This window comes from Plecotus auritus (genome assembly GCF_963455305.1).
Source record: "Plecotus auritus genome assembly, chromosome: 8".
In the NCBI taxonomy this organism is placed as follows: domain Eukaryota; kingdom Metazoa; phylum Chordata; class Mammalia; order Chiroptera; family Vespertilionidae; genus Plecotus; species Plecotus auritus.
Window position 1 is genome coordinate 110,045,660 of NC_137782.1, and position 22,578 is coordinate 110,068,237.

The 22,578-nt window shown below is 52.0% G+C and overlaps 1 protein-coding gene across 4 annotated transcripts in view; it reads left to right on the forward strand.

Annotated features, from left to right (window-relative positions):
* CRACDL (CRACD like) overlaps positions 1 to 22,140 on the forward strand; it is a 126,698-nt gene extending 104,558 nt beyond the window's left edge. For 3 of the 4 annotated variants that reach the window (XM_080684852.1, XM_080684853.1, XM_080684854.1), the window contains exons 7-10: positions 734 to 2,396; positions 18,937 to 19,124; positions 20,155 to 20,299; positions 21,341 to 22,133. In XM_080684852.1, the coding sequence (XP_080540978.1) occupies positions 734 to 2,396; positions 18,937 to 19,124; positions 20,155 to 20,299; positions 21,341 to 21,483 (2,139 nt within the window). In that variant the 3' untranslated portion in view covers positions 21,484 to 22,133. Of the gene's footprint in view, positions 1 to 733; positions 2,397 to 18,936; positions 19,125 to 20,154; positions 20,300 to 21,340 lie in introns of all 4 variants that reach the window. The other variant, XM_080684855.1, reaches the window with a different exon arrangement.
* The last annotated feature ends 438 nt before the right edge of the window (positions 22,141 to 22,578 follow it).

Consider the following 22,578-nt stretch of genomic DNA (forward strand, 5'->3'; position numbering starts at 1 on the left):
CCTGATGACTCCAGGCCCAGTGTCAGAGTTTTTACAAAGATCAGCCTCTGGGTCATTTTCACGTTGAGCTTTTGAATGCTAAGTGATTTGCCTTCATCTCCTTTCCTTCCGAAGAGCAAGGCTGGCTCTGTGTACAGTCAGGAGGACCGAGTCCCAATTCCAGACCTTTGAGAGGAAAAATGCCACCAGGCAGCCCCAGTGTCAGGAGAGAGGGAGAGTCAGAGCCTCGGGGAGGAGGCAAGGCTTTCTGTCGGAGTGGGATTTGAGTCGTGGGGTGCTGGTAGAGTGCCCTGGCAGTGTCAGGGGGGTCACGCAGACGCAAGGTTGGGTCAGACAGCAGGGGGGCTTGGCTGGACCTAAGGAGGGAGCTGGAGGAACACCTAAGAGGACACTGGGAGGAGCTGAGGAGAGAAGCAACAAGCATAGAGTGCAAGCGTGGCCGACCTCCACCCAGTCATGGTCCCCTTTCTGTGGCTTTGCTCTGTAAAGCACCCTCCACGAGTTCTCAGTTTGGCCACGAGAGCCTCAGGCGACATTTATTTGGAGGGCATGGCTGCCACTTTTCTGCTGAAAGTGAGCTTGTGAGGCCGGACTCCAAAATAGAGCAGTGGGGGAGGGAGTAGGAAAGGCTCCCGGACGTGGATGTCCATGCGGTGCCAGCTTGGACAAGCGGGTAGGTGGCAGGCTTCCTGCTTCCCCTGCAGTGATGCTGTGTGTCCTCTTCCTCTCCTAGCGGGCGCAGTCCGAGTCCCTGGGTGACCTGACCTGCACCCCCGAGGAGGAGGAGTCCGACGAGAAGCCGGTGCCCACAGTCAGTGCAGAGGAGATGCCCAGTGCTGAGCAGCAGGCTGGGCCCAGGGGACCGGCCCCCGTGCTGCTGCCTGCGGGGCCCCGTGCCAGGCGGGCGCGTCTGCAGCACTGCCCTGCGCTCAGTGCCAGCGCTGAGGAGGAGGAAAGCCCCCCTGGGGACAACCCCTCCAGCCGCCAGGCCACCCCAGAGGTAACGGAGTTCACAGAGCCCGTGCCAGGCCCAACCCCGTGCTTGGAGTGCCCACTTTTGCCAGAAGACTCCCCACACCCTGATCCCGGCAGCAAACATCACAGGGAGGAGCGATCCCTTGAAAGCGCATGTCCACCCTCTGAGGACGCAGCTGGTGAGGTGGGTTGTGCTTCTGGAGATGCTGAGAGTTTGTCTCCCCACATCCCTGAGGAAGACACAGCACCTCCTGGGACCCGCCCCGCCATCCCCTTGGAGACTCCCCCTGGTCCAGACGGGCTAGGCCACGATGGGCAGAATGAGGTGGAGGAGGCGGACCTGATGCTGCCAGTGCCCGGTCCCGAGGGCACAGAGGGCACAGAGGCAGAGTGCTCTGAGGACCTTGCCCCAAGCCCTCCAGCCTCCAAGAGCTGCTTGAAGCACAAGGCCCCGGCGAGCAGGAGCCTCAGCATGTCCCCCACGCCGCCTGCCTCGGAGTCACCTCCACAGGAGCCCACCCCCTGTGCCCTGGACAAGGAAGCCGACCCCCTGAAGTCCCCCAGAGCTGAGCAGAGCGAGTCCCCGCAGGGGGGAGCCGAGAGGGAGGCACCGGAGCAGAAAATCGGGAGAGGAGGCAGCAAGCCCCGGGGCGGGAAGAAGTTCTCAGTGTCCTCGGGCCGGGCGTGGCCACACACAGGCCACAGAGAGCGGCCGGCGCGCCCGGGCCCTCCGGGCCCCACTGCTGCCCCCTCCACTGTCCGGCTGCCCCTGCTGAAGAGCAGGCCAGCCTGGAGGAGCGAGGCCGCCCTCGATGACCCCCAGGCGCCCCCAGAGCGCCAGAACCCAAAACTGGAGCCTCAGGAGCCACCATCACCCGCTGAGCATGGCTCTCAGGACTCAGGGAACAGGGTGGCCAGCCAGGCCAGGCCCAGGCAGAACCCCCCGGAGGCAGTGACCACACCGGCCACAAGAGAGCCCCGCCCCTCCGCCCAGGAGCCACTCCCATGTGGGGACAGGAGCCCCTTCCCTGTCAAGCTCCGGTCCACGTCTCTCTCCTTCAAACACAGAGACGTGTCCTTGCCGGAAGGGAAAGGAGTCAAGAGGTACAGTGCTGAAGTCAGGCTAGAAAAAGGAGGACTGACTCTGCTCATAAAAGATGACAAGTGTCACGTGGGGGCAGCCCCCACGATTCGGGGAACCAGGTCCCCCAACGGCCAGGGGAAGGGGAAGGCCCGGTCATCAGAGCAGATGGGCTTCAAGCCACCCCTGCCCAGGAAGCCACTTCTGCAAGCCCTCACCCTCCCATACCTGCCCGCGTGCCCCGATGTGAGCCCTGGAGAGCTGGACAAGGTCGCACCACCCCCGGGCCCCAGAAAGGAGAGTCGGCCGGTGGAGAAACGGTTGCCCCGCCGGGGAGCTGGTAAGAGCCAGCCCTGAGCGTGTTGCGGGTGGGACAGCGGCAGTCAGTCAGTGGCAATAGTCTGCTGGACATCCACCGAGGATATAAACACTGGGGTAAAAACCTTGCTGCAGGAGATTGGCAGTAAAGTCAACATTCCCCATGGTGCCCCTCATGGTGCCCCTCACGTGTTTGAGAGTTAGGCATGGAGACAGAGAAGGGGAAACAAATGCCAGGAGGTTGTGTGAGTTCAGAGAAGTCAGGAATTGTCCACACTCATTTTGCAAGGTCTTGTTTCCTAGGAGGTGGCCCCCGGCGGGCTCATGCCACTCCCACTGCTTACCTGGGGAGCTCAGTGAGGCCCCGTCAGGCCTGTGCTCTTGGCGGAGGCTCTGGCAGCACCTACGTTCTTGGTTTTAAAGGAAGCATCAGCCCCTCTGTCACTTAGTGTCCTGACCTTCACCCCCAAGAAAGTGGTTCCTCCGTCTAATCATTGGGCTCACGGGCCTGGGTGTCAGGCAGGACGCACCCTATACATTGCAGTCACAGCCTCTGTCCGGTGTGAGCCCCTCAGCAGGTGGGCGTGGGCTCCCTGTCCCAAAGGGAGCCGGTGTTACGATTGGGTAGAGAGCCAGAATATTCTACAGCAACCGTCTTCTAAAATGAGAGAGACAGACGGTGGGTTTCCTGTCGGTGACGTTGGTCACTGTTGACTCGTAGTGTTTCCGACAGAACGGGCCGTCTGCTGGACATGGGTCTCTGACCTGTGTGACGAGGGCCCTGGGGAGAAATTTTTCATGGCAAATTTTATTTTTAAAAAACACACAAACTTCCAGGATATTTTAAGTGGCTACTCTAAGTCCAGGCTCTACTAAAGTACTACATTGCGGGACAAAAGAAATCAGAGCCCAGCTGTCCTCCTAGGGACCTCGCATCCTGAGAGCAAGATCAGGGCACACTCAGGAGGAAGAAATGAGTTCACATGCAGCAACCTAAACAGATGCGAGGTTCTCATCTTTTCTGTCCCCCTCTTCGCAAGTGAGCAAGATGCCGTGTACAGTGCCTTAGGGCCCTCAGGGGACACCCCGGATGCAGACGGTCCAGGGAGAAGAGCCAGGAAAATGCCTCCCTCGTCCTGGCCCCTGGCTCCACCATGATTTTTTGCTGCTGCTGCTGCCACTACGTTAGGACCATCAGGTGGGGGGAGCTTCAGGGAGGCCGTAGCTGAGGCTACCCTGTGCCAGGTCCCAGCGAGGTCACTGAAGCTGCTGTAGAGGGATCCAACGCCTTTGGCTGAAACAGGGATGCAGGAGGGGGCTTGCTTTTTCAGGTAAAACCCTGATCTCAGCACCGTCCCCCCTCTTGACCTGGAATTGGAAATGTCCCTCCAGGGCTTGCAGAGAAGAGAACTTAGATGCAGGACGCCCAGGCTCACGCTGAGAGCTGGGAGTGAGCGACGCCTCAGGGAGCGGTGATCTGCTCACTGATGACCCTAACTTCCTCCGCCCCTGCATTTATAAAATACAACATAGTATTTATTTGCTAGTGGCTTCACTTCTGTAGCAGAAGAGAACTGTCTTGACAGTCTGTGTGTATTCACAGCCTCTGAGCACAGAAATCACCCCTTGGGATGAATTCCAGGGTGGAAGAAACTGGGTGAGGAGCCACTGGTGGTGAGTTTCACTTCCAGGAGTTTCATTTCCTTGCAGAGACAGGAGGGAAAGAATTACCCACACTCTTTCAGGACCTGGCCCTCCCAAGGGGCATGGTATTTGAGGGGGAAGTGCTGGGAGAGGCTGTGGCGCTGCCTGGGACCCCCAGGGGCTCGGGGCCAGGCCTGCCTCCTGTGGAGCCGAGCAGGATCTCAGTGAAGAGCCTCTGAGGTTCGCAGACGCTGGATCTGCTGGTAGTTTCGTTCATTGTTACTTCTGCTGTCATCCTCCTCGCTTCCATGTGACAGCAGCTGAAGGCAGTTCCGTTTACATAAAACATACAGATCGTGAAAGTTTTAATAACAGTATTTCCCAGAAAGTCCTAATTACTGCTGTTGATTATCTTGGTGGTAGGCCCTTTACACCGAGGCCCGGTGGGTTCCATCTTCCTGTCCCCCTTTTAGGCACAAATCAGGAGGTCAGCTATTGAGGTGTTTCAGACGGGTGCCCGCTCTGCCTTGGGGGACTGCAGCTGCCTTTCCCAGCACTCCTGCTAACTGTCCTCGCTGCTCCACACTCTGTCTCCCTTCCTTGAAGGCCTAGAGAAACTGCCACAAGGGAAGCTGGGAGAGTTCGATTTTGTTGCCATAAACCCAGGAGCCTGGCTTGCCAAGCGGGCCGGGCCTCACAGGGCCACCTCTGGGAGGTTGCGGCAAGCCCAGGGCCGTGCTTGTGCGCATCCACCACAGAGCACCCATAGGTCTGCTGACAGGCCAGAGCAGGCGAATGGCCCAGGGGCGTCAGACTCGTTCGGGTGTGCAGGACACTCATATCCTCCTGTCGGGCTTGTCCAGCCAGAGTCTAAATCACAGGATTAGAATTAGAAGAAAGCAGTTGGTGGCTCTCGTGTAGAAAACTGATAAAATACAGGACGTCTATATAAAAAGCAATCACCTATGAGTCCACTGTCTAGGTGTTAAATCTGTTGGACTTTCCTTCTAATCTTCCTGCGTGTGTTTGCGTGTGTGTGTGCATGTGCGTGTATGTGTGTGTGTACGTGTGTGTATATGTGTGCATGTGCATGTGTGTGTGTGTGTGTGAGATTTATTTTCTGTAGGGTTGTGGTCACATGGCAGATATTGGGGACAGTAGCTGGGGCCTCACTTGATAACCAGCCTCAGCCTCTAATCCGGCCTGGTGACAATGACAAAAGAGGCAATCAGGCTCTGGCCTCTTTTCCTGGACACGTGGCCTCACCGGATCATGCTTCATTCATTCGGCAAATACTTCATGTGTTCCTGCCACATGCATGGCACGGCGCTGGCCCAGCAGCACGGCACTGGAAAGCACAGGACCTGGTCCCGCAGGCAGTGGGGGGGGGCGTGTGTCACAAGGGAGTGAGGATAGAAGCCCATCTTATCTTTGGATATCAGGGAGAAAATGAACTCAAAGAGACTTAACGACCTTTATTTCAATGTACTTAGATTCATTTGAGTAGAATACAAGGTGGATGGATGTTTTTGCTGTCATGCTAAAAATATATTCATATGCCTTGAATTCTTGAAGAAAACCAACTTTGTTCACACCTACCTTTCCTTTTAGCCTATCGTTCCCTTTGCAAGTCTATTCAGCTCCCCACACAGCACACCTGTGTCCATCTCGCACACCCGCTTCCCACAGTTCAGGTCTGCAGTGGATTTGCCCACGACTTACACACGGGCAGTAAGTGGATAGCTAATGACAACAGCAGCTGATGTTTATTTAGCCCTTACCAAGTACCAAGGGTCATAGCAAATGCTCTACAGTTTAATCTCTAACAACAGTCTTATTTCACAAAGGGGAGAGCTGTGGGGACCATAGACCCTCTGTGGCCGCCCCTCACGGTGTGCTGTGCCAGCGTGGTTCTTGGCTGGGGCAAGGGAGGTGCTGCCAGCATCCAGTGGTAGCAGTTAAACTTACCACCATGCACGGGAATTACCCAGCCCCAAAGCTCAGTGCCGAGTCAGTGATGGGTGATAATGGGGAGGGAACGGTGTATAGGAAAGTTGGGGGTCATACCCCTTAATATGAGATGGTATGTGACGAGGTGCATGAGGACTGGAAATCAGGAAGCCTGTGTTCCAATGCCCCATCATTACGTGTTGGCTGTGGACCCTGAACAAGTCCTGTCCTTCAGAGATTCTATTCCTGTCTCTGAAGTGGGGATTGAAAATACCCTCACATTACAGAGACGTGTAAGGCTCATTGTGCGCGTTATGCTGCTCTGAGAATCAAGGCCAAGTAAACCTTAGCTGTTGGCATGCCTTTGGTCGGGAGAAATGTCCCTGTCCATCTGGGAGTGGGGGAGGGCCCAGGTGTAATGAAGAAAGGGAAACCCACCGTGGATGGGCATCACCCTCGAGCTCACGACTTATTCTCCAACAGCCGCTGAGACAGCTCTTGTGGGGTCCAGCTATTCCTGCAGGCCTGCCCGGAAGCCAAGGCAGGAAGTTTGTGTACATTTTGAATTGTAAGAGGTCGCCATGTAATATAATAGCGTCACTACTTTTTCTCCTTCCTCTGCTGTAGCTCACAATTATATTCAAACCAGAGGCCCAGTGCACAAAATTCATACACTCAGGGGTCCCTCAGCCTGGCCTGCACCCTCTCGCAGTCGGGAAGCCCTCAGGGGATGCCTCACTGAAGGCAGTGGGACATCCTTAGCGCTACCGCGGAGGTGGGAGAGGCTCCCGCCACCACCGCTGCACTTGCCAGCCATGAGCCCAGCTTCTGGCTGAGCAGCGCTCCCTGCGGGAGCACACTGACCACCAGGGGGCAGCTCCTGCATTGAGCATCTGCCCCCTGGTGGTCAGTGCACATCATAGCAACTGGTCATCGTGCTGTTCAGTCGATTTGCATATTAGCCTTTTATTATATAGGATTATTATCTAGGATACCAATGCCTTTCCATCCCAGATACTTAGAAGATCCATGTATCACCTGGCAGGGAGTGGAGGCCAGCTGCCTGCTCTCAGAGGACGCAGGCACTGCATCCCCACCCCCCCTCCCCCAGCTCTGAGCTGCGTGCATTGCACACATGGTGGCTGAGCACGTGCACTTTCAGTCCAGGCTCCTCAGTCTCAACTCTGTGCTCTGGAGCCCGTCGCTGGCTCCCAGTCTCCACTATGAGCTGCGGGCCTGGGGCTGGACAGCCCTGGGATGTCTGCCAGCCTTGCTACCCTGGGGGCTGGGCTCCGCTTCTGTAGTCAAGCAACAGTCAGAGCATCTGACCCTGGGGCACCCAGTAACATGCCTGCGTGGGACCAGCCCCACATGTCCACATCCAGACGTGACGCACGCATTGGTGTTTCTTTATAAAGTGCTTTTTCACAAATTCTGCTACAAGAAACAGAGCCCTGAAGGTAGTGTAACAACAAACAAACAAGGGAGACCCAGGTCCTCTTTAGGAAAAGATCCCATAAATTCCTACCATGGAGTCCTGCACAAACCCCACCCAGGGACAGGCACTGTCCACCATCCCGATGAACGTGTTGCGTTCTCAGGCGCCAGGAACGCTGGCACGGGGACGTCTTTGACTCCAGGGCCTTTTCCCCGGGCCGGATCAGTTAGAAAACCATGACGTGCTGATGTTATCAGCGTCCTTTGACGGAGTGTACCTGTGCGGGTGAGCAGTGAGATGCCTCACAGAGTCCGTGATATGGGGAAGAAGGGCACCATCTGGGCCTCACTAGCTCTCACCTGGTATGACATAAACACTCTTTCAGGAACGTTTAAAGCAACAGCGGTGTGTTTTTCCTGATGTGCATTTGCAGGTTGTAAGAGAAGTGTTGGTCGGGAAGGCGGTTTCAGAGGAGCCGGGTGAGGAGGTCACGGCAAGGCCTTCTGACTTGGGGTAGGGAAAGGGGTAGGACAGTGGTCAGCAAACTCATTAGTCAACAGAGCCAAATATCAACAGTACAACGATTGAAATTTCTTTTGAGAGCCAAATTTTTTAAACTTAAACTTCTTCTAACGCCACTTCTTCAAAATAGACTCGCCCAGGCCATGGTATTTTGTGAAAGAGCCACACTCAAGGGGCCAAAGAGCTGCATGTGGCTCGTGAGCCGCGGTTTGCAGACCACTGGGGTAGGACACTTGGCCCTGGAGGCCGCGTGCTGATGGCTGAGACGAGGGATCACTCTTGAGGCTGTGAAGTGAGTCTGTGACCAGAGAGGGAGGCTGTCTGCCCCTGCTGATTCTGGGGTCTTATATGGGGGAGGAAATGGATCCAAGGGAAGCCATCAGAGAATGGTAGGAAGGGGAGACTAGGTGGGCAGGGGAGCAGCAGTAGGAAAGGCAGGTAGGCCCAGGACCCCAGGTGCATTTGAGGGGAGGGAGAATGAAGAGGATGGAAAAGGTCTGCCCTGAGGGAGGACATCCTTCAGAGAGCCTCCCCCCCTGAGACAGCAAGCAGCCTTACCTACTCACAGTATGGAAACAGCTCCATGGTGCAAATTTGCCTCATTTCTCTGTGTGGACAGTTAGAGTTGGTGCTGTAACAACAAACAAACCAAGCAGGCCTCAGGTCCCCATGTGGGAAAAGACTCACATAAATTCCTACAGTGGAGGCCTGCACAAACCCTAGACTCCTCTCCTGGTCACTCTCCATGCCCTGAGTGAGTCCTGACTGTCTCAGTGTTTTGTTTTTTTAAACTTTTTATTGAAGAATGATACACATGCAGAGAAGGGCACAGACCCTGTGTGTGCATCTGAGTGGATTTTCACACACTGAACACCATCCAGAAGACAATGAGGCAGTAGCCAGAGGCCCTCCCAGCCCCACTTCTGGCAGCTCTGGAACTTATTTCTGGGCCACGGACCCCTTCATCCATGGTTGCTATTGCAGGAGAGCGTGTGTGGTGCACTGGAGAGATGTGTTAGATTGGAAGGAACTTCCTCTCCATGGTCTCGACGGGCACCACGGGCCTGGGCCTGGGGGCACTCACCAGGCACAGCTGGTTCTCATTACCCGCAGTAGTTATGCTCTGTAACATCTGAATGAGCAGCTGCTGAGCCATTGCTCCCGGGGAGAGGCAGGCTGAGGTTCCTGGAGCCTCTGACCACATTTCCACCAGCTGATCAGTGGGTGACTGTGCTGCTGTGCACGTGTCTGCAGATACCCGTGGCGGGTCATGAGTATTGATTGGGGGTTTCAATTACATGTTAGCAAGTAGGAACATTCTCAGATGTGGAATTCACAAACAGTGAGGACCGGCTGTGTTTGTTGAATTGGTAAAGGAAGGAATGGTGCTACGGTTAATCTGGAGGTGGAACTAGGACACAGCCCGTGCGTGTGGTTACGAACAGGAGCTTGCTCTGGGAAAAGCCCTCGCTGATCATGGAGTTGAGATAGGTGCGCAGGAGCGCTGCAGCTGCCAGCAGTGAGCACACAGCCGGGCTCTGGACAGGCCGGCGAGGGGCAGCTGCAGACTGCCAGTGTGTATCTATCAGGAGCTGCCTGTGTAAGCAGACACTGACAACAGATCAATACGTGCTTTAAAAAACACAACTTTCAAACGGAAGTCAAACATAAACGCTCGGCACGGGTGAGGCACCCCCACACACACCCCAGTGATCCCTTTAGTACCTGTGTACGCACCGCATTGCTCCAGGTAAACCAGAGCCCAGGCAGAGGACCTGACAGCCCGGCAGAACCAGGAAGATGTCCTAGAAGCCCGGAGCCACTGCTCTGGCTTCGGCTCCTTGGGACAAGTGTGGGTGAGGCACAGACTTTAGACCAGAAATCCTCGAGGGCAGACTTGCGCCTCTCCTTCCTCGGAGGCTGTTTTGGAGGGAGGTGGGGAGCTGTCGCAGGGGTGTGAAGATGACACAAAGCAGAAACAGGTCGGAAGGAGCGTGGCAGAGTGCACAGCTTTGCCATTTGACTTACGGGGAACTTCTCCTTTACATGTTCAGCGGCTCCCTGAGTTTGTACAATGTGCATGAGACTTTTATAAACAAGGAGGACATTTTATGAAAGGGAAAAATTCTTAAAAATTACTGCTTCAGCATATACCAAGTTTTTAGGGGCTCAAGAATCCTGCCACCCTGCTGTGTTAGCTTAGGGCAGAGTATCTACTTTATTTTTCTTTCTTTTTTTTCTTTTTAATTGAATTTATTGGGGTGACATTGGTTTGCGAAACCATACAGGTTTCAAAAGTACAAATCAATAAAACATCATCTACACACTGCATTGTGCGCCCACCGCCCCAAGCAAAGTCTCTTTCCCCGTTTTCCCCCTTTGCCCACCTGCACCTACCCCATCCCCCCTTCCCTCTGGCTATCACCCTATCACCACGTTGTTGTCTGTGTTTATATGTTTTATATATATGGGGGTTTTTTGCTTAATCTCTTCATCTTCTTTCGTCCAGACCCCAATCACCCACCCACTCTGTTCCATGCCTTTAAGCCTCTGTTTCTCTTTTGTTCTTCAGTTTATTTTGTTCATTAGATTCCACATATAAGTTAGATCATATGGTGTTTGTCTTTCTCTAACTGGCTTATTTCACTTAGCATCATAATCTCCAGGTTCATCATGCTGTCACAAAAGGCAATTTTTTTCTATTTTTTACTTTATTTTCTTAGCCACAGGGCAAAAAACCGTGGTCGTTTCTATGGCGCCGCTCATGCCGCTCACTCAGCAGCCGGCGTTCTCAACAACTCCCAGCTTGCAGACCCACGGTTGAGTCCTGCCCACCATGTGGGAGGCAGACCACCGTTAGCATCCCACCCTCAGTCCCTCCTCCTGTCATTATGGGAGTTTTATGAATGAAAGAAACAGCACCTTAAGGCTGAATTTCAATAGGTTCCAAAAGACGAAATGGGAAAAAAGAGCCATCACCAATCAGTAAGTCAAAATTATGTGGTAAGAGTCATCTCTCACAGATGGGTGGTTGCATATCCAGAAACGGTTTAGCATGAGGGTTCTCTGAATGACTCATTTCACGTCTTCCTGAATACAAGTGACTCTGTTAGAATTGTGTGTTGAGGCAGAAAGAGGTAAAGGAAGTGTTTGCAATTCCTCTTATGTGATCTGGTGCCGCATCTGTGTCACCAGGAATTAGTGACACTTTGACCATGCTTGATCTCAGAAGCTATTTTACGGTGTAACCTTGACCCTGAGTGTTCCTGCTGCGGAGCTGTCACGGTGTAAGGCCTCTGGCCCCTGAACTCGCCTTATCTTGCACATTACCTGTGTCTACTTCCTTCCTTTCTCCTGCCCTCACACACCCCACAACCCTTGTCTCTGCTCTGTGCCAGGCACAGGGTATGGGGGTACAGTGGCCACTAAGCAGAATGGCTTGTCAGCCAGATGCTCTGCCTGTGCCCACCTGGGATAGGGACTTACTTGGAAGTTACCTGAGGCTCCGAGTGGAATCTCAGGCCTTTCTGAATCATGGTTGGGAGCCATTGTGGTTTTTCTCCCTTCTTCCTGGTGTGTGGACCCTGCCCACCACCTGTACCATCTCCCCATGAGGCTGGCCTTTGACAGTCCCTGTGAAAGGGCCTGGGGGCATCAGGAAAGAACACCCCTCGGGAAAAAGAAGGGGAACCAAAAGAGAGAGAAATTGGTGAAAGATCTTGGCCGTGTGCCTGTCCAGCACTCGGCGACACTGCCATCGCTGGGAGCCTTATCCCACACGGGCACAGCCCGGCCCAGAGGTGGTGCTTACTCCCTCTGTGGGCCTGCCCATGAGCCCAGACACATGGGCTCACACTCGCACACAGGCAGTGCAGCCAGTGGCCCCCTCTGCTTGTGGTGAATCGGCCAGCGCAGTCTTGGTGGCAGGAGGAAAAACAGCCACCCTTTCAGGCTGAACCTCATTGCTTGTTGATGAGACTACAGTTCCCAGGAGCAAACTGGGAGGAGAGAATGGGCTTTGCCTCAGGTGTGAGTGGTGGGCCTTGAGCACAGCCTCAGCCTTGGCCCACCTTGGCCACAGCCTCGTCCTCAGGCCTCCTCCCAGCGCCATCCCAGGAGCACTGTGTGTGGCCTGTTCCATGTGTTAACACTCTTTTTGGCTCAAAGAGGGTAATCTGATTGCATGGCATAGGCCCTCACCAAGGTCATGTCCTGTGCCCTCGTAGTAAGAGTGACATGTCCAGTGCCTCACACTGCACTGCATGGGGGCTGGAGAGGCAGCCAGAGCCTGGGCTGCCTTGGTGTTTCACAGCTGCCATTCTGCCTGTGGGTTAAAACCCGAGATGAAAATTTTCTCTCCAGGTACACCTTTTCTTGACAGAATTACTCAGAATAACATGCTGGGCGCTGCTGAGAGGACAGCACAGCCTGACACCCTGGACCACGCAGGAGCAGAGGATACAACTAGCGACTTCACTGAAAGTGAAGAAGAGATTGGAGAAGTGAGTTAAGCCTTTTAAGAAAAGTCCAGGAGAACCAAGATGGCAGTATAGGTAAATGCCTGTACTCACTGTCTCCCACTGCCACATCAAAATTACCACTAAAACACAGAACAACCATCATTCAGAACCGCCTCAAATCTGGCTGAGTGGAAGTCCTACAACTAGAGAAGTAAAGAACACAGCACACTGAGACTGGTAGGAGAGGTGGAGGCATGGAACAGGCTGGTCTGACACCCATGTGTGGCATTCTTTTCATCAGGAGGGATAACTCCAAGGCCTTCCATGAGAAGCAGGGGGTCCCAGCTGCACACCAGACCCCCAGCCCAGGGTTCCAGAGCTGGGAAGAGAAGTCCCCATAACTTGGAGCTGTAAAAACCAGCGGGGATTGAGGCTGAGTGACACAGAGGCTGCTGGAGTCCCAGGTGTTCCTCTTAAAGGGCCTGCACACAAATTTACACTGTCCCACTTCCTCTGAGCTCCAGTGCCGGGTGGCAGCTTTTGGGAGGAATCCAGAGACATACAGAGAGGAAATAGACTGTCTGGCATCAAGGCAGGAACTCAGGGGCAACTTTCTCCCAAACAAGGGTGCTCACAAGGGTCATTATTCCTGTGCTAGGACCTCCCTTGTTATAGAGATGACTGGCAGCCATATCTGAGGTTCCATCAACATGGCCTACACTGTTCGCTCTGCCCTAGTGATTCCCTAAGACCCCACACCATCCAATTTGCAGCCCCACCCAAACTGCTTGTATTTGGTTTCCCACATGAATGGCCTGTCCTGGCTCAGACTTCAGACTTTGCTAAAATCTCTCAAACAGGTACCCCCATGCCTATCAATAAGAGGCCCAAGACCCAGCATTAGAACCAGCCTGCCTTGCTTCACAGCTGGGCCTTGCCTGGGCATTTCCCAGCTCAAAACAAGTAGCAGCCATCTGCAGATCTCTCTAGCTCCTGCCAGGTGGTCCCAGGCAGTGGCTGACTTTGCGCCTCCTGGAGGCCCCAAAGCCAATGAATCTGGTGGACAGCTTCAGATCATAACAGATTACAACTCTGCACATCGACAACACAATCAAGGAGCTGACTCAGTGAGCACCAAAGCCCCACTGAAACAAGTCCTGTTCCATAGGGGTGTATCCTGCGCAGAAGCTCTTCCATTTTGGATGCAGCTGGTCCTCACAGCCCATCGGCCTGGAAATCAATTCCTCCCAGTGATGCCAACAGCAATCAAGGCTCAACTACAAGACTGTGCACACAGCCCACACAGGAACACACCTAGAGTGCCCAGCTCAGGTGACAGGGAACACTGAGTCCTACAGGACACCTACTACATGAGGCTACTTTACCAATTCCAGGAGACAAAGAAGCTCTATCTAATACATAGAAGCAGCCAAAATGTGGAGACAAAGAAACATGTTACAAATGAAGGAAATAGAAGTAGACAAACTTCTAGATACAGAGTTTAAACCATTGGTTATAAGGTTGCTCAAGGATCTTGATGAGAACTTCAGGGGACTTAGTGAGACTTTTACGGATCTTGCTTTGAGAGAATGTCAAAGATGTGAAAAAGGACCAGTCAGAAATTAAGCATACACTAACTGAAATAAAGAATAATTTACAGGGTTTCAACAGTAGAGGAGAGTATTCCAATAATCAAATCAATGATTTGAATATGAGGAAGCAAAAAACACTCAATTAGAAGAGCAAAAAGAAAAAAGAATCCAAAAATATGAAGCTAGTGTAAGGAGCCTTTGAAACAACTTCAAGTATACCAGCATTCACATTATGGGGGTGCCAGAAGGAGAAGAGAGAGAGCAAGATATTGAAACCTATTTGAAGAAAAAATGACAGAAAACTTCCCCTACCTGGTGAAAGAAATAGATTTACAAGTCCAGGAAGCACAGAAAGTCCCAAATAAGAGGAACCCAAAGAAGCCCACACTAAGACACATCATAATTAAAAGGCCAAGGGATAAAGCCAAAGAGAGAATCTTAAAAGCAGCAAGAGAAAAGCAGTTCATTACCCACAAGGGAGCATCCATATGATTGTCAGCTGATTTCTCAACAGAAACTTTGCAAGCCAGAAGGGAATGGCAAGAAATATTCAAAGTGATGAATAGTAAGGACCTACAACCAAGATTACTCTACCAGCAAAGCTATCATTTAGAATTGAAGGTCAGATAAAGAGCTTCACAGACAAGAAAAAACTAAAGGAGTTCATCACCACCAAACCAGGATTATATGATTTGTTGAAGGGTATTCTTTAAGAAGAGGAAGAAGAAGAAAAGATAAAAAATATGAACACTAAAATGGTAATTAATACATATCTATCAATTGAATCTAAAAACAATAATCAAGAAATCTAATAAATAAAATAGAATCGGAGGCATGGAAACATGAAACAGACTGACCAATCTCAGAGGGAAGGGGTGCAGGGGGCAGGAAGAGATTAACCAAAGATCTTATATGCATACTAGAAGCCCTATGCATGAAATTTGTGCAAGGGGCTCGGCCCTCACAGCTATGGCAGCTTGCCTTGGACCTCACAGCCTCGGCTTCATCCGGAAGTCGTTCAGCTGTCTGGTCTAATTAGCATATTACCCTTTTATTATAGACTAGAGGCCCGTTGCATGAAGATTCGTGCAATAGGCCTGCCTTCCCCTGGCTGCTGGCACCGGTTTTCCTCCAGCACCCAGGACCCAGGCCTTTGCTTCACCCGCAGTGAAGAAGCCAAGCCTTGAGGCTTCTCTGTTCTGGCCGCAGCGGAGAAGCCAAGCCTCTTCAGTCTTCAGTCGTCGTCAGTCTTCAGTCGTCAGTCTTCAGTCTTTAGTCTTTAGTCTTCACTCCACGCCTGCATATGCAAATTAACCCTCCATCTTTGTTGGGTTGATTTGCATATTCACTCCTGATTGGCTGGTGGGTGTCGTGGAGGTATGGTCAATTTGCATATTTATCTTTTATTAGTGTATACTAGAGGCCCGGTGCACGGGATTCATGCACTGGTGGGGTGGCATGACCTGCGGCTCATCCTGGTCAGCCAAGTGGCGCTCCCACTGTGGGAGTGCACTGACCATCAGGGGGCAGCTCCTGCACTGAGAGTCTGCACCCTGGTGGTCAGTGCACATCACAGCGACTGGTCAACTGGTCATTCTGGTTGTTCCGCTGTTTGGTCCCTGGGCTTTTATTATATAGGCTATGCATTACCTATGGACACAGACAATAGGGTGGTGAATGCCTGGGGTGGTGCGGGGCGGGAACCAGGTGGAGGAAGCAATGGGAAGAAAAGAGGGGAACATCCGTAATACTATCTTCTATATATATAAAACCCTAATATGCAAGTAGACCAAACGGCAGAACAACCGAACAACCGGGCGCTATGATGTGCGCTGACCACCAGGGGGTGTGCGCGGAACATGGCAGGTGTCGACTGTGGCGGAATGGTGGAGCAGGTGAGCAGGGGCACCAGACCAAGGTGGGGCGCCAGTCGCTGTCATCAGGGGAACCTCTGGTGGTAACTGAAAATTCTTTGCTCCCATGCGCCGCAGTTCTGCCGGGTGCTCACACCTGCCGCCGGTGCCCAGCACAGTCCCAATCGCTCAGAGCCATCAGCAGGTACGAGCGGTGGCTGCCGACCCCGATCACCCCTGAGGGCTTCTCCACCTCCCCCTGCTCCTGAGGGGTGATTGGGGCAGTCAGCAGGTGCAAGCAGGGCCGGCGCCGTCTGCGCATGGGAGTGGCGGTGGCAGCGGGATTGTGGCCAACAGGGGACTGGGGGCTGCAGCGGGAGTGGCCTGGTGGGGGCGCAGAGGATGGGCTGAGATCCACCCCTGGACCCACCGCAGCCTTGCGGCCCACAGTTCCTTTCAAGGTGCACGAATTTGTGCACTGGGCCCCTAGTCAACAATAAAGATTGAAAAAAGAAAAAAGACATTCCAGGAAGATAGCGTACGGACTCTGTGAATGAGGGATTAATAACCAGGAATGAGAAGTGTAGACTTTCTGTAAAATACAACCACCCAGCTTACCTTTCATGTGCCAAGGCCTGGATAAATAAATAACATGTAAAATAAAATTACATTGTAAATGGGCTGCTTTTAGAACAGGACATGGTATGTAGTCTGTGTCATGCGTTTGTTAAATAAGTTCTAATGACCAGAAGCATGTACCAGTGGGGTAGACAGCTAGCAGACATGTCTAGTACCAACCACTGGGGCAAAGGTCTCAGAGAGTTACAGAAGAATTAGGAGAGGGAGAGAGTGTCCAGCTGAGGAACCAGAGCAGGCTGCATGGAGGAGGTGGCACCTGGGCATGGCCTTGTTGGACAAGAAGAGGTGATTCTGGAACAGGGCATCCAATCCCTCGTCACCTCTCTGGACTGTGACACAGCCTCCCTCCTCAGTTCCCCAGTCAGATGTACTCCTCACACAGCCTCCAGATGTGACCCTGGATTGACCCCTGGAGGCTTCCCATGTGGACAGGGAGAAGGCCAGAGGGCCCTTTTCATTTGGCCCTCCTGCCCTGCACCTTTCCGGCCTCTGCCCCCTCCACCTGGGCGGCCTTCCTTGCCCCCCTGCTCTGCCTGGAAGCTTTGCTCTCCTTCTCCAGGCCCCAGCCCCAGACAGAATCCTGAAATGCTGCCCACTAGTTTAGGCCCTGTCTACACAGCACTTTATAAATTGTAGCATTTTCCAGTTTCCACCATGGTTACTTGTTGGTAGTCTCCTGCACTAGACTTTGAGTTTTGTAAGGAAGGGAGGGCGAGAAGAAAGGGAGTGGAAACGCTGGGCTGTGCCTTAAAGTAGGAACTAGGGCTAGATTATACACTGGGAAGTAATCTGGGCCAATGAGTGTTGAAATCAGGAGTAGAACAGAAGAAGAGATGAAGGCTGGTGTGGGAACAAGGAAGAACTGCGGGCTCAGGAGCGAGTCTGGCAAGGGCCGAGAGCGGGAGCACCCAAGGAGGAAGGGTACCTAGAGCGGTTATGTGGTCAGGTCGGGGCTGCAGGGTGAGCAGGTGGAGGGTGGGAAAGACATCTGTACTTCTGGTTCAGCAGTGGGCAGGTAGCAGCACTCATGTGCAGCTGGCTTAGGAATTGGCTTCAGGGATTCAGGCAAAGGCCACAGGTTGAGGGTCGAGAGGAATGGAGAGCTGGGGCTTCATGGGGCTGCTAGCCTCAGTGGAGACCGTTTTCCTTTGAGCTGTGGGAGACCCAAGCTTTATGCAAAGCAGCAGGGAAGATGGCAGTGGCCAGGAAGAGCCTGAAGCTGCAGGAAGAGACAAGGGATGAGACAGACAGATGGACAGGGCTCCCAGGGGGCAGGGGGGTGAAGGCCTCAGGGGCAGCCAAGAGCAGAGCAGGGGCTGTCCCAGGGGCCCAGGCCGGAGAGGCCCTTCTCGGCTGGCCGGAGACAGGTGCTCAGTGGCTCCTGTCCCTCATCCCTCCTTGGTGACTAGGTGACTGAGGGAATAGGACTCCAGGTTGAACTGGAGGCAGAAACAAGAACAAATAAGAGTGATATCCCAAACACACCAGAGCAGGGGATGGCATATTTCAGAGCACAGAGAACAATGATGCTACCTGCCCTGGGGCATCGGCTGTGACAGACGCTGCCTCACCTGGCTGACCCAGGTGCCCACGTGGGAGGGACACGAGAGGGCCTGGATAGGAATGTGGACATAAAGTCAGTCTTTGTTCCCTGTGCTGGAGGCAAAGGTTCAGAGGGGCAGGCTGCGGCAACGTTTGGGTCTCGTGTACTTTAGAGAAAGTACTTTTGAACCTGTGAGAAGCCGCTTAAGTTTCCTTGAAAAAAAAAAATAATAAGTAAGTTTCCTTGAAAAAAAAATAAGATTACTTTCTTTTTTCTCTTAATGAAGGTAATAAATTCTCACTGTAGAAAATATGAAAATACAGAAGAGTTAAAAAGGAAGAGGGGAATGACCCATAGTCTTACCACCCAAAGATCACTGTGAATGTGGGAGAAAATTCAGCAAAACATGATGGTTTTAAAGGCACTATTTCTCCTCTCTAGAATACGGAGGAACACAGCTGTGGCTATTTTGGGTGTCATTCTTTACAAATGGAAGGGCATGCTTACAATTTTTAAAAGAAAAAAAAGAAGAATGTGTCTACAATTTCCAAACCAATCAGGAAGTGTGTAAAATGACGGTCTTGTGTTACAGAAATCTTATCTACTTGTGTACTTTTATGTCATTCCAGAAAATATCCCTTATGAGGAAGTTGGCTCTAAAATGTGTGTATAGGAGCAGTTGCATTTAAGTCTTTGTGGCTCAGACTAGAGAAGCACAATCTCTTTGGTGCACCCTTAAATGTGGAAGCAAAGTTCCCTAAAGAAAAGGAATAGCCCTCCCCCAGAGAGGCTCCCAGACATCGTTCCCCCTCCCACCAACCCCTGCTCCCCTCGCCCCCACAGTGTCCTCAGTGTGGGAGCCACAAAAGTGAGACTGAAGAGGGACCAAGAGTGTTTTGACAACCTTGTGTCTACCCACAGAGAAGGGTCTGCCTCCTGCAGCATCGGGGCCTGGAGCCGAGGGCCAGTCTGGGCCACCCTGGATCACCATCACCCCACAGAAGCGGCGAGGGGCCCCAGAGCAGCCACCTAACCAGGAGGACAAGCCTGGGACCCAGACCCTGGAGCCCGAAATAGGAAAGCCAGCCAAGGCACCCGAGAGGGCCCAGGTGGGTGCCAAGAGCAAAGCCTTCTTGTGCCTGTGGACATGGGAGAGAGCAGCTGGCCGGGGCTGCAGGCTGAGGCCCCGCAAGGACCACGCTTCCTGCCTGGTCGGTACAGAGCCCATGGCCTGGGCTGCTAGCTGCTGGCCGCCCTCGGCGTGTGCAGGGCTGTTAAAGAGGCGGAGGAGCAGGTGGGTCACTTAGGCAGGAGAGATAGCTCTCTGCTCCCTGCCTCCTAGGCAACGCAGCATCTGGAGAAATGGAGCAGGGTTAAAATAGCTTCTCAGTCAGACGCGGGACCATGTCAAAGCTGCCTCTCGGCTCGGGGTGGACCAGCCCCGCTTTTGCTGCTGCCTGGTGCCTGCCAGTGATGCCAGGGCAGGTCAGGGTCCCCTTCTCCCAGCCAGGGCTGCAGTGCTACACCCAGGGTCCATTTGCAGTCTGGACTGAAAACAGCTTTTTCAACCCCAAACAACTGTACTTGGAAGCAAGCTGAGAATCATGGCGTTCACATTCCCCCAAATAGCCACCACGGTGAAGCCACAGCGTGTTTCACCCGTGGGGGGCGGGGCAGGGGGGGAGAGGCAGAACCCGCAGAAGGAACTGCTCCTCCTCATCTTAACCCAAATCTCAATCATCCCCATGCCTGAAACCCTGCATGCAGACAGCATTTATAAACAAGTATTAACCAGCAATCTGGTTTGGGTCATCTGTGAGCAGACCAAGTGTCATAAAAACCTCAAAACTACTTCCAAACACCATTCATTTCGACTTTCAAATGGGATCCCTGCCATCCAGTATCCGGGGCTGAGGCCAGCGGTGGGGACAGGGCAGAACCCAGGACGCCTGTATGTGCCCCGAGGCATCCGAGCTCCTGGTTCTGAAGGCTGGCGCCAGTGAGCACAAAGCAGAGCCCCAAGACAGCACCAGCCTCATGCTTCCTGTTGCAGACCGCGTGGCTCGTGCCTGGGGTTCTGCTCAGACCCATTTGAACCTCAGGTGACGGACAGAGTATATCTTCCTTGTGTCCTAACAGGAGCCCGTCAGGCAAGCCGACTTCATCCGCAGCAAGTCTTTCCTGATCACCCCAGTGAAGCCCTCCTTGGACCGAAGGCAGGGGACCAAGCTCTGCCTCCAGGAGGGGCTGCAAAGAGGGATCTCCTTGTCCCATCAGAACTTGGGTATGAAACCTGAAAACGGTCCCAAACACTCGGAAATACCCTTCTGGGGTGGGCCCACGGGTTTTGTTTTGTTTGTTTGTTTGTTTTTTTCTGAATTATTTGACACATTAATTTGTTAAAATAGCTTTTATTGAGATATTGCCATAAAACTCACCTGTTTTAAGTACAATTCAGTGAGTACTAATTGACAGTGAGTATATATTTACTGAGTTGTCCAACCATCACAATCCAATTTTAGAACCTCACCCTAAAAAGCAACTTTGTGCCCACTTACAGGCACTCACCATTCCCCGCCCCACTCCAGGCAACCACCAATCTACTTTCAGTCTCTGCATACTGTCCTTACCTTTCTTAGACACTTCTTATCCCTGGAATCATAAAATACGTGTTCTTGGGTGTCTGGCTTCTTTCGCGGAGCGTTCATCTCTGACATTCCATGTATCAGTACCTTTTAAATTTCTTTTTAATTATGTAAAATACACATAACAAAACTTACCACCTTAACCATTTTTAAGTGTGCAGTTCAGTCATTTTAAGAATATTCACACTTGCCCTAACTGGTTTGGCTCAGTGGATAGAGCGTCGGCCTGAGAACTGAAAGGTCCCAGGTTCGATTCCGGTCAAGGGCATGTACCTTGGTTGCGGGCACATCCCCAGTAGGAGGTGTGCAGGAGGCAGCTGATCGATGTTTCTCTCTCATCTATGTTTCTAACTCTCTATCCCTCTCCCTTCCTCTCTGTAAAAAATCAATAAAATATATTTAAAAAAAAAAAAAAAGAATATTCACACTTGTACAACCAGTCCCCCAGGCTGCAGTTTTATTCTGGAAGTTTCTCCCCCTCACTGCATGGGAGCCTCCTGTCAGTCTTTTTGTCACAGAAGTTTTTCTGTGCCTAAACCTTCTTTACATTTTTGCACATTAAGGATTTTATGTTTGAGACCACAGTTAAGACCTCGATGCGTATTTTAAAGAAATGCAGAGGCTTAAGTGAAAATTTATACGCATTGCTCGTGTGTGTGTTTGTGTTGTCTTCATCCCAGCAGCTCAGTCGGCAACGATGGCAGAGAGAGAGCTGCACCAGCTGAAGAGAGCCAGCTATGCCAGTGCAGAGCAGCCATCCTGGATGGAACTTGCCAGAAAGAAGTCTCAAGCTTGGAGTGACATGCCCCAAATTATAAAATAGGTTGACAGCGTGTGATAAAAAATGCCCACCACCTTGACGGGTCACTTTAGTGAAAAACTGCCACTAAAGGCAAAGGCGCTGAAACGTAAGAGTGATTTTTATCATCCGGTTATGGGAGGGCGGGCTTGGGGAGGAACGAACCAGGCAAACAAGGAAGACAGACACACAGCCACAGGCCTGGCTAGCAGGGCCCGAAAACAAGAACACCATTGAAAAGGTGTTCAAGGAACAAGGCCCGGTGCCCAGAGGTCTGAATGCCAGTCTTTCAGAATTCCCTTGATCAAAGGAACTCCAACACGGAAGAAAAAGGCAATGAAACACGGATGCAAAACTGGGACCTGGAGAACGTGTGTCTGTGCCTCCACCTGAGATCGGCTTGTGTCTGTGGCCGCGGTCTTGCCTGCGGATCCTGTCTTCTCCTCTCCTTCCCTATTGGGCATGATATTTATGGTACATAAGGATGCCGCTTCCAAGAACAGCGATAAAGCAGCCAGTTTTCCTGAAGACAGTCACTCTGTGAAGGGGCAGGAAGAACACAGCTGGGCGCATCAACTCATAGACTGTTTCCAACAATAATTTTTAAAATTTTCCACTAGGCATCTGTGTCCTTAACCATTGCACAACGCATTGCCTGTTCAATAAAAGCTTTCAAACATGCTTCTGTCAGATGTTGTTTCTACTCACATTTAGAGAACGTTCTCCAGCCCTGAGTTAAATACAAAGTATAGTGTTTCATTTAATATATATCTCATTTTAAATGTCTGTTGGGTTGATTTTGGAGTTTGGGTTTTTCTTAGACTTTTTTCTCCCAATAAAATGTTGGTGTTTATTTTGAAACCAGAAGTTAATATAGGTTTTTTTCCTCTTCTCATCTATTTATACACCATATATGACTATGAAATTCCCCAAAATGTTACAATTCTTTATCATCAAATTAATCTAACCTGCATATTTCTATTAAAAACTAGGTTTTCAATTATTAGCCAGAATGGTTCATGAATACAGAATGCGGAGAAGGCAGCAGAGAAAGAGCATATATTTTGGGAATCTCAGAATCATGTCTCAGTTACATAATACCTCTATTTTTAAAAACAT